This window comes from Notothenia rossii (genome assembly GCF_949606895.1).
Source record: "Notothenia rossii genome assembly, chromosome: 6".
Lineage (NCBI taxonomy): Eukaryota > Metazoa > Chordata > Actinopteri > Perciformes > Nototheniidae > Notothenia > Notothenia rossii.
In genome coordinates, this window is record NC_136909.1 from 30,128,708 (window position 1) to 30,141,186 (window position 12,479).

General features: G+C 38.8%; 1 protein-coding gene across 3 annotated transcripts in view; it reads right to left on the reverse strand.

Annotated features, from left to right (window-relative positions):
• ksr2 (kinase suppressor of ras 2) overlaps positions 1–12,479 on the reverse strand; it is a 103,591-nt gene that overhangs the window by 12,128 nt on the left and 78,984 nt on the right. For all 3 annotated transcript variants that reach the window (XM_079687773.1, XM_079687774.1, XM_079687772.1), the window contains 5 exons: positions 8,555–8,603; positions 7,283–7,644; positions 3,548–3,644; positions 3,323–3,456; positions 1,430–1,564 (listed from right to left, as the gene is read on the reverse strand). In XM_079687773.1, the coding sequence (XP_079543899.1) occupies positions 1,430–1,564; positions 3,323–3,456; positions 3,548–3,644; positions 7,283–7,644; positions 8,555–8,603 (777 nt within the window). The remainder of the gene's footprint in view (positions 1–1,429; positions 1,565–3,322; positions 3,457–3,547; positions 3,645–7,282; positions 7,645–8,554; positions 8,604–12,479) is intronic.

The window sequence follows — 12,479 nt, forward strand, 5'->3', positions numbered from 1 at the left end:
TTCCAGCTTGTCTTTCTTTGCAGTCACAATATATGTTTACTTTAAATGAATGGAGAAGATTGTAATGTTCTTTTCCTTAGATGCTATATTGATCGAGGTTGAGTTCTACTTTTCAATTCCCAGAAACCGCTTGTTGTTGCCTGACACTCATCAAACCCCATAACCTCCTGTGCAGCTGAGACGTACACCTAGTAAACAAACTACCACACACAACTAATGTTGTGAAGCCAAAATGAAAAAGCTTCTAAAAGCCAGAGGTCTGAATCTGTGGCAGACGTCTCTCGTTACTCCCTCTGTACATTTTGTGATAGCCCCGTTAACAGTGGTTCACTTAGTTGTTTGCGTATTTTGTGCCTATACTTGTAAATCTACTTATCTTTAGTACAACGTTAACTGTTTTTAACTTGTCCCCAGGTTGTGTTTTATAACAGCCTATTTTCGTTAGCCCAATTCCTTTTCCCACTTTAGAAGTGAGGTTTTCTTTTGTTTGTGTACTAACTTGTTAAAACTCTTATTTAAAGAGTCTTCCTTAGTTCCTTTTGTTGTTTATTTGAGCCGGTGCCTTAGTGGCCTTTTGTTTTGATTGTGGCTGCTTGTTGCCAATTGTATTGAGCTCCCTCAATAAACAACTTGTCATTTACCAATTTCCAACTGGTTCTATGTTACTTTCCACGAGCCGGGACGTAAAAATGAGGTTTAGAACATATATAATCGAAAATCAGCTTCCTTTGCAAATCTGATGGAGTCACTCCTCTGCCTAATAAATTAAATTATGTCTATTGAATCCTCAACATTCACACAATTTTCCTTTTTCCTGTAATTATACAACAGTTTAAAATTCTAAAAGATAACTCTTTAAAAACAAAACTAAGCTTCCAACCTTCTCTTGCACCAACATCGGGGAACCAATCACAAGTCAGAGAGCTCTGTATCTACTTCAAAGAGTTTCTCCAATATCTTGCTCTCTTCCAGTTGCCAGTTGACAATTTGAGTCCCCATCACCACTGTAACTAAAGGTTCATTCATAAAGGAGATGCGGTAAGTCGGGGGTCTTCACTGTTCCTGAGGATATATGATCCTCCCCAAAATCTGTCATATTGGACCAAGGGGTGTAAATGTCAAAATCAGATAAATTTCAAGCAATTAAGTTTTAAAACGTTTAATCCTGCTCTCATTAAATAAAGCAGTAAGCAGTGAAAATCTATAATGAGATCTGGAAACGTGTTAATGAGAGTCGCCTTTTCGTCATGTGATGTGGAGTTTTTGGGTGCTGCTCTGTAGAAAAGTAAGAAAGAATTTATTTTGCACGAATATTTGGGTTTTGTTTACCCTCTCTGTCAACAGTGGGCGAAGATCGACCAACATCAGGCTTTGGCATATTGTCTGTAAAGAAAACACACAGGAGGGCTTCAGCTGAGATGACACATACCCAAAAGCAAAGACATCCGACTGTTTGGAGAAGGGAAGCTTGTCCTCCTCTGTCTCTGGGGAGAGCTGCTCGATTATTTCTGGGGCCAGGTGACACAGCCAGCCGTTGGGGATCCTCAGTTTGTCTTCTCTTCGGCTGCAGGACGAGGAAACATAGAGAGGACATGTCAGGGTTTATTGATCTTATTTACCATTCTGCCAAGCCACAGTAAAGATGTTTGTTGTCGCTTTTTCATTATACTACATTGTCTTTGCAGATAGACATAATAAGATAATTGGATGATGTTGCATTCAATTATTTTTCAAGAAAAGTATGAACACTTTGGGTTTTTCAGCTGCATCACTGGCATATTGTTACAATAACAGCTCAGTTCTGTAGGTCAGACACAGTTCAAGGAACACTATTCAAGTATCTATGTACAACAATGAAGTGTGTGTTATTCTAGATCTCCCATCACCTTACCCTCACACCTACAGTATTTTCTTCACTTGACAACTTAATTGTAAGGTTTAGAAGCTCAACTTCCAAAAACTACATGTTTTTGTAGGTGCTGTAACCTGCTTGTCGACAATGTAAAATGTCAAACGAAGTCAGGTATGTTATTTGTCTGATTACATACTTGGAAAGTGTACTGTTAAAACGATCCTGCTTGGCCTGCAGATGAAGGCGTATTCAGAAAGCCCGCAGGTCTGTCTTTCACTTCCAAAGAACTTCTGAAGGGTTAAGGATGAAAGTCATGGCCTCATGAGGTCAATCACAACTGGATAAACTATATGATTTGTTGTTTTCAGCCATGACATGGTATATGAGAGAAAAAATATTCTTTTTTGAAGCGAGAACCAATTTATAGCTGTTTATAGCTCTGTTTGTGCAGTCTGTGTCTGTCTGTTAACGCAACTCTTTAACACTGTTTGTGTCCTTCAAGGGTTGAGAAGGAGTTTCTCATATGATAACGGTTACTGAAGACGATTAAGGGTTATTAAGTGATGTTATACTTACAGCAAAGATGTAATATTGCCAAGAAAAAGTTGAGCTTTCAGTGACATTTGAGGCGTAGTGCCATCTCATGTCATTACCCAACATCCAATGCTGTTGATCCAACCAAAAAGAGGTGTTGCTCCTCTATTTCTTTTTACAAGGGGCCCTATTATGCTCTTTGGGGTATTCCCTTTCTTTTAGTGTGTTATATAGCTTTCTGTGCATTTAAATGGTCGGTTAAGGCTTAAAACCCCAAAATGCCTTTATTAGACTCCATTGTGTCCTCCTGTAACATAGTGACATCACTAAGGACCACTCTTGCTTCTATTGACTAGCACTCCAAAACATTGTACGTGATAGGCTAAGGGGCGGTACATCTCTAAGCGGTTTACCAATCATAACAGAGCTGGACAGCTAACCAATCAGAGCAGACTGGACTCTGGTTTCAGACAGAGGGTGAAAAGTGGTGGGTCAGCACAGGCAGTATGAGAATAATAAAGAGCTTTTTGAACATTAAAGCAGGTAAACTAGTCACAGTAAAGACACAAAATACAATCGTGAACCTGAAAATAAGCATAATATTGCCCCTTTAAAGCCAGTCATAAAACCAGGCAATACACTTCTGAGTAGTAAAGCTAAAATAATATTGGTTAAAGAATGGTTACAAAAGCTGAAGAAAATCAGGTTTGTTAAGATTTGTGCTGCTTGAAAGATTGCACAGTATGTTTAGAGACTGCTTTTACTTCTAAAGAAGAATACAAAATAAAGTTACTTTTTGTGAATAAGTAGACCATATACCTCCTCTCAAAGTGTCATAGTCCCTATACCATGTGTTGAAATAATGTCTTTCTGTTTCCAAGGCAAATGACTGCCTAAGTCCTTGTGCTGTCTCAGATGTGTGCTGAAAATAATTACCTGCCAGCCTGCAAAACCCCTGATATGGTGAAGAGTCCAAAGTCGGTGATGACGACTTTCCCGTTGTCATAAAACACGTTTTTGGACTTCATGTCTTTGTGTAAGATCCCCTTTGCATGGAGGTAGCCCATCCCCTGAGGACAGAGAGAGAGAGGAATATGACTTTTCTGTAATGTGATGGGCACTGCACAAGTGTTCCGGGGAATCAGTGCAGAGTTGTTTTACCTTGACCATCTCTTGTGCGATCTGTCTGGTTTTGTTAACATCCAGGACAACCTTGGCATCCCGCACCACGGAATAAAGTGTCCTGCCTTTACACAAGCTGAGAGAGGGGGACAAGGACAAGTGTTACTGTGAAGGCTTATGTAATCATTTTATTAAGTTCAAAACATTTGACATTTTAGGTCTTTAAACTTTTGCAATTCATTTTCCATTTGTCCGAATAACAATACAGAACAGTCAGGTATCTTGTTCTGCAAACCCATCAGCTCTTAAATCACTGTTTTCCACTGTACTTATATTTCATTTGACAGCGTGTGTCTTTTTCATTTGATGCTTTTCTGTAAAGCCCTCTCAATTGCTTTCTAAAAATATCTAACATAAATACACTTTCCTTGCCTATGGCTTTTTTTGCCACTGTTTTCAATTAAATGTAAATTGGGACTATTCATCTAGAACTGTGCTGTTAGTTCTTTTGTTCATACAGTTTTATTAAATGTAAGCTTGTTTGTGTATTTTATCGAATCCTTTTAAATTGTTTTTGCAAGGTACTGTTAATTATATTATTGTTACTTTTTACCTTGCCAATGCTGCATTCAAGACATGCCTGCGGAATAAGAGAAAGGAAAATGCCCTTTCGTTACAATGTTCACGCTTTATTCCAAGATAGATTCCAATTACCCATAGCTTAGATAGTGGCTTTCAGGGGGCCACTTAACGTTACTACTATGATTTGCCAAATCTCGTGAAAATGTTCGGAATATATGTGGCTTGTGAAAAATTAATCGAAAAGGGTTTACTTTGGTAACAACCAGGTTTTGCGTACGTGAGGACCACACAAGCTAATTTTGGCTTGTTATATAACTTTTGACACAAGATACACAATATCTTCTTAGTTCACTTCTCAAATAGCTGCTCTCACTTCATATAACCAGTCATCTTTGATGTCAAATGTGTTTTTGCCAACCAAATAAACTGGCTTCACCTGCAGTTCGAGATGTTGTTGGAGGATGAAATGCCATCATTTCTAACTGACACGCGGGCCCACTTGGTGTCAGGGTGAGGCTGTTACACCTCCATGTGAGAGGTAGTGTCATATTTCTGGAGGGGTGCCTCAAAGCGGCTTATTAATAGACAGCTCTACAGCAGCCCCCCCGCCTAACACCTGAAGCCCTCAACCCCAACTGTGCCATGCAGGTGACCAACAAAGGACCTGAAGCCAACAGTTCATACATATTCATTACCAACGCTGACCTGACAGCAGCTGCATTTTTAGAGGCTCTCTGTCCTCTGGCTATTTATAACACCCAAATGTGGCTTATGGCTTCAGTGTAACTTCAGTAGAAACCTTACATACACCTTATGACAACAATTACTGCTATACCTCAGAGGCAGCGCTTGATAAAAAGATAGTAAAGCCACCTCAACAAGCTGAAATTCACCTACAGTGTATGTACGTTTATCAAACAGGGGCAGTGCACATTAAGCAACATTTCTGTAAATGTGCCAGAGTTAGCCAAGAGGTTATTTTTCATCTGCAGTCCCTGGACAGATTTCCTAAGTCACCTTAAAGACACATTTCATTTTAAACAAGTAAATACAATCAAATAAAGACATGCAACATACAGTACTAGAAATCTTCATAAAAAAACAACAAAAATAAACAAAACAAGAAAGAACATGTTAAAACACAGGCAGTGTAGACAGACAGTGGGTTTTAAGGTGCAGAAGATTATAATCATAGATATAACCCTGTGTTCTGTACACTAGGCAGAATCGATCCCCTGCCACTTGTGACAAATTAAACGATCAATGTTTATGGTTTCACTAATGCACCCTGAAAATTCTCATCCTTAAGAAACCACAATTAATATTACACATTTATCTCGATGAGTATCAGAAAGTGCATTCCAGTCCACTTTTTGAAAAGAGTGATAGGAGAAGCAGATTATTGGTGGATAACAAAGCCACCTGTTGCACTGACATTTGCTATTATTCTCAGCAATCAGGAAGGCATCTCCCCTGCACTCACGACAATTTGAGCAGGCATCAACTGCAATCACACATCTCAATCAATCAATCAGTCAAGCCGGTATTCAAAAGCTGTTTACCATCACTGTGAATGCAATGAGAAGGGAGTCATTTCTTTGACTATTGGCTTTATGAAATCACTTTTTAAACTGTGAGTCCAGCTTGGAAATCCCACTCTTTCTTCTCTGTCTTAACAGAGAATGTAGGAAGAAAAAGTTAATTTGTTCTGCTGTCAAATAAATATTAAAAGAGAAGATACAAAGAGGCTGATTCTTTTTCTTATTGAGACATTCTTCTTTGTTCACAGCCTGTGGCAAACAACTTTCTTTTTGAACATTATTAGTTAATTAATTAAACTGGAGATGTTTCCTTGTGATGGTTTTAGATAGTTTGTGATGGTAACACAGCCTCGTAGAAACATGAGAAAAATACTGAAGGTTGTTCACTATGCAGGCAGATTCACTCCAACCGCTATAGTTAAAACAACTACAGCAGGCGATGTGAGTGCTTCTAGCAGCCTGTTCTCATCATAATCTCTGTGGCACGCTTCATTGTCCCAGAGGCGGCCCAATCAGTGCCTGGTCTGAAATGAGTCCCAGGGGGAAAAGGGACCAGCTTAAGAAATTAAGAAGCAGAGCACACCATGATTTTTAGAGGTGTGATTCATTTTAGGAGTCTCCCAAATAATATTGCAGAAAAATGAATATATGGGGATTAGTGTATTCATGAAAAAGTAACACATATACTTTATTACATATTTTCTCCCCTTTCTTTCAATGTAGAATATCAATCTGTATGGACAGTTTAAACTCGTTGCCCTCCTAAAAGTTCACAATTTTTTGACATTACAAATGCATTAAATTAACATGTTTTATGGATACATGCAGTATTTCGTTTGTATATATTATATAGAAATGATATACTTGAATGAAATACACAAAGGTGAAAACACTTCTTATCTTATATGTCTTAGTGTTAGGCTTTTATCAGAAATTGTTATGTATTAAACATTTCAACATCGCATGATACAGCTGTCTTTTTCTCCTCAGTTTTACACATACATATTTATATTTTAAATGGATTGCAATATTTTTACTGTAGACATGATAACATTTATTTTAGAAATCATGTTAATAACCTCTACTATTTGTATCAATGCAATGTTGTATCCAAGTCTATTGCCCAGAACTAAATTAATATAAATTATAAAGTTCCCTGTACTATATTCTATACTATAAACATGTATTGTTATGACTGTGCTATGCTTTATTTATACTATACGGTCTCTACATTCTAAAATGTGGCAAATTAACTTAAACTCAAAATATACTGCTTTTCATAATTGTTCTCACCTCCTTCGTGTTTTTATAGTTATATTTTTTTATGATTCTTGATCTTGTGTTTCTGCCTGCCAATTCTGTACAACATAACAAAAGTAGGCTTTGAGTATGTAGTGTTTTCACACTTGAAATCTTGAAAAGTATACTTAAAAAAGTCAATATAATATATAAGCATACTAAATGACGCTATGAGTGTGTTGTGTCAATGCAATAGAAAATGGAAATGGAGGTGCTTAAAACAAAATGACATATATTGCAGATTTAGTTACACACTAAACTTGTAACTAGGAGATATAACAGCAAAGCAAGTTCTTCAGCAGCCATGGGGTTTATTTCACAACACACGTCTTAAACACGTCTTTATCCTTACCTTGTGATGATTGCCAGGTGTGGTGGGCTCATGCAGGCCCCCATAAACAGCACCACGTTCTCGTGGCGAGTGTTGCGGTAACCCATCACCTCACGCTTGAAGGCCTTGAGCTGATCCTCGTTGTCCCGCTCGATGTCGATCAGGCGGATAGCCACCTCACCGTGCCAGCGTCCGTGGAAAACTTTGCCAAAGCGCCCCCTGCCAATCATCTCCCCGATCTCAAGCTGCTCAAACGGGATGTCCCACTCCTGCAGGAAGATGCTGGTCTGGCTGGCCTTGCGCGGGAAGTTGCGTGCCGACAGGAGCGACAGGTTCATCTCCTCGAACTCGTCACCGGAATCCTCGTCATTGCCGTCCTCGTTCTGTGATCAAGCGAAATTGAAATGTTCTTTTGTAGCTGTAGGCCTGCTTTTCACAGATGTACAGGTATGGTGAATAAAATATTTGACCAAGATGTCAATTGCTTTGATTCTGACAAATGCCACTGAGTCTGTAGACACAAACTGAAACATTGACAATAAAGTTGACTTTGACTTTTGAGAGCTGGAGGATTCAAATCTGCTGAAACCTCTTCTAAAGGAAGTTTCACAAATAAACATGGTTGTTCATTCGCTGAATGTAAAACCGAGTTCTGTCATATTATAGTACATTGAATCATTGATTTCATCAATGCATATGTACTAGCATATACACATCTACAGTATATATATATATATATATATATATATATATATATATATATATACATATATGTTTTCTCTATATAAAACAGCATATCATTTTTGTCAAGTTGTGTTCGTTCTAAGTACTCACTGCTGTTTAGGCCATTGCCAATAAACTTCAAAAAGATTTATGAAAAGGGAAAACAGCCAGAGGGAAATATTTTTGATTTATTCTGATTTGATTTCAAATATAATATACTGCAGAATTGAAAATTACCTAATCAAAGATGCCTGCTGGAATACTATTCAAGGCAATCTTCATCATATTGTCTCAAGATATTTAATTTTTACAGAACGGAGATGACGTTGAGTTGCATCTTTTCCTTCCTGCTGCTTTTCACTCAAACGTACCTGGAGGGGAGCCGAGTCAAATTATGCTAAATGAGAGAACGGTGCAAATGACTACGACAAGTGACGGTGAGAGCTATACGCGGTCTTCATTTGGATTCACAAATAATTTTACACTGATGTTACTAACAGAAATGTTGCACAGTATGATGTATGAAAAACATTCACATATATTTAAAAGCATCATAAAACAAGGACTTACGTCTGATGTAGGCTCAACTTCGATTTGAAGTAAAGGGTTGCCCTCATTCCTAAAAGAAAGAAGAATACAATTGAAAATAAAACTATGACAAAAAACTCTTTCACTCATAACTGATGAGCCTATGTGTTGTTTTTATTTATGTAGTGTTTTGCACCATTAATCAGGTTTTTAAATGGCTTTTTGTTTTGTTATATCGTATAAATTATTCATTCTTGATATCTTGTCTCCTGGAATGTTGCAGACTTGATCGATGCCCTGATAAATATGTATGAGTCACATCTATGATGTTAGATATTTAGACAATTGCTTCTCCCAATATGAGAGGAGGTTGTGAAACGAAAGTCATTCAGAGGGAGAACAACTGGATATAAATCATGGAAATAACTGTTTACCCCTTCTTGGGCTAACCAAGGGTTAACTTTAGAACTTCTGTGTAATGTGTAAATCTTTGTTTGGTGTAATTATTTCCTATTATGTGCAATACCTTTTTTCATGCTGCTGCAACGAAAACATTTCCAAATTTGGGATGAATAAAGTATATCTTATCTTATTTAACTGTCTTTGTTAATGCCATTTTCTTCAATTACAATGGTGATTGGTGGATTTAGTATTGTTCAATTCCATGTTTGAATAGTGATACTGCTGATGTGTAGGCTTGTTTACCAAACTTAAAGAATCATTTAAAGTACTCCATGGATTTAAACTCCATTCACCTGATACGCGGTAAAGGGATCATGCTGGAGTTGTCGCAGCGTTTTTATGGAGAGAGTTTTGCTGGCGGATAGGGGGAAGCACAACCCACGTGGTCGCGCAGTGTTCAAAATTGTGGCCAAGCAATGTGCTAAAATGTCGCATTTTTCAACTTTGACCTTTAGACACACACAATCAGAGGAAAGCTGTATGTAGCAGCTTAAGCTAGCAAGCAAGGTAACCATAGCAACTAAACTTCACTAGCTACTGCAGAGCCACTATTTCAAGTATACTACGTCATCGAGTGGCGCCGAATGCTGGGCATTTAAACAGTCCTTCGGCGCCACTCGATGACGTAGTATACTTGAAATAGTGGCCGTTTCTCAATCTCGAGGATACTGGCTTCCAAGCCAATATTTCAAGGATGCTACATCATCGAGTGCCGCCGAAGGACTGTTCCAATATCCAGCATACTTGGAATTCCACCGAGGCTGCGTCCTTGGTTTGGGGGAAATTTCGAGGCTGCACATCATGGATGTATAGCTGCACATGGGTAGACTTTGGCCGCTTCTCAATCGCAAGGATACTGGCTTGGTAGTCGCATACTTCCAAGTCACTTCCTTCAGAAACGAAGCAAGTATACTTCCAAGCCACGGCTTCGGAAAACAAAGAAGAATGGAACAGGCTACCAAGTGTGCCACTCATCTAATTATGAACTTGCTTTACTTTCACGGAACACATTTTTGGTGAAAACAAATTTAATAAAGTAACATATTTACCAACACATGTTCTACGCCACAACATACTTACGTTTAAATGTGTGCTGCGCTGCGTCGGTTCAGCCATTCTCTGCAAGGGTTTTTGAAAGTGGTCCGTGCGCAAAGCATTGTGGGGATTTGAAGGAGCCATGTAAAGCCTCGAAATTACCCCCAAACCAAGGACGTGGCCTCGGTGGAATTCCAAGTATGCTGGAGATTGGAACAGTCCTTCGGCGGCACTCGATGACGTAGTATCCTTGAAATATTGGCTTGGAAGCCAGTTTCCTCGAGATTGAGAAACGGCCTTTGCGTCCTTGAAATCCCCACAATGCTTTGCGCACGGACCAATTTCAAAAACCCTTGCGGAGAATGGCTGAACCAACGCAGCACACATTTAAATGTAAGTATAGTGGTGTAGAACATGTGTTGGTAAATAATATGTTACTTTGTTAACTTTGTTTGTTATCACCAAAAATGTGTTCCGTGAAAATAAAGCAAGTTCATAATTAAATAGACATCGTGAGGTATTTATTTTCGGTACAGTTTATGTTGAAACCGTTAGAGAGAGTGGCACACTTGTTAGCCTGTTCCATTCTTCTTCGTTTTCCGAAGCCCTGGCTTGGAAGCATACTTGCTTCGTTTCTGAAGGAAGTGACTTGGAAGTACGCGATTACCAAGCCAGCATCCTCGCGATTGATTGATTGATCTGCAGCAGCTTTACTCGACATTGAGAAACGGCCAAAGCCTTGTGATGAAAATAGCCAGTTAGGTTTCGTTTCTATGGTTACCTCCCTTGCTAGCTTGTGCTGCTACCTGCTACATACAGCTCTCCATAGAAACACAATGCCAACACCAGCTTTAGACATGCACCTTTGCACCATCACTTGTTTCACAAAGAGCAGTTCAACACAAGGATAGTACAAAAACAAAAGTTGATGCCGCAAAACCAGAGATACTTTATCATCATCCTATTTATCTCATGCATTTGAACTGGTTCTCAAAACCTACCGCCAACATTACCCACAATGCAACTCAATCACCTACAGTTGGGTCAGAGCTTTGGGTGTGTTATGCTAGGAATAAATGTAGCCTCAAACGGCCGCCAGATTTGTTTTCCCATTATCAATAGACTTGGATTGATATAGAATTATGATATTTAAGTTTTTTTAATCAGTCAGGACTTTATTCAGGGTATTTTCTTGACGGTAAACAGTTTTATTAGCTTAGCATTTATCAGGCTGTGAATTTGGTTCCAGATTAAACTGAGAATAAGTTACTGAAATGCAGGCTTTTATACTAATTAATTGCCTCTAATTATCAATTTCCCAGGCGTTTTGCGGTATTAACTTTCAGGTGCGTTGTTGCCCTGAGCCCCTATTAATTTCTGACCCCGGCATGTACAGTATCACTTACACCGTGGGTGCCACAGACACGACACAAATTATCCCGCTTTCCCCTCTTCAACCCCCCCCTCCTCTGTCCACAGAGCTGGCTGTGAAACATCAGCGTGTAACCTCTCAAAACCTTTCTGTGGTATATTAACACTGGTTTGCAAAGCAATTTCTGGACTCTGGGTGAAGACTAAAGGTGAGGCAGCATATAAAATAATGTGATTCCTGTGGCGCCAGGGGCCCCCACCACGTTTCGATTTCTGCTCTAATGAGGGGTACCTGCCGGGTGTTGGGGTCCGAGACAGGCCCTCATTAACCCTGGAATGAGGCCATTAAGGCCACAGAAACCTCTATCTGCCACTGCAAGAGCATACAAAGATGTGGGAAAGGGGGGACAATAGCTTTAATTAAATCAGAGGAATACGGCTTTCATAACCCGTGCTAATGTATTCACATTCGTCAAAAGGCAAAGAACGAGAGACTGTCAGTGAGAAATGGTGAAATGGTATTATAATGAGCAGAGACTCAAAGGCATTTTTTAAAGAGGTTTCTTCACTATCTAAGTTCTAAATGTAACGCTGAATGACGCTGTCATAATGTAGATTACATATAGGATATATGACCATTGATCATTTTGGATGTAATCATCTAGCTGTCACAAACACCAGATGTATCCAATATTTGTGGATGTGTTACAGATGCCCCTCTAAGAAACACTAAATGGCATTTTTGATAACTCTCACTAACTATATTACATATTTTATATAACTTTCACTATTAACCTGTTCTATTAGCCTCGGCCTGAAAATGTGTTAGCTTTTATATTTTCATTGCCATTTTTAAAAAGCTAAAACATGGCCCTAAAGGGTTCTGAAACAAAATGTGTGTCTAGTCTACTTTTGTCAACATCATTCTTTTGATAAAGGTTAAAGCGTGATTATTATGTAAGGCAAAGACAACATGTTATTAAAGGTGTTAGCTAGAAAAGCCACACTGGAGTTGGAGTTGTTGAAAGGTTGACAACAAATCCTTGTTTTATGATATTTGTCATCTTGTTTTTTTTACAACCATCTGGCAGTTCTGTCT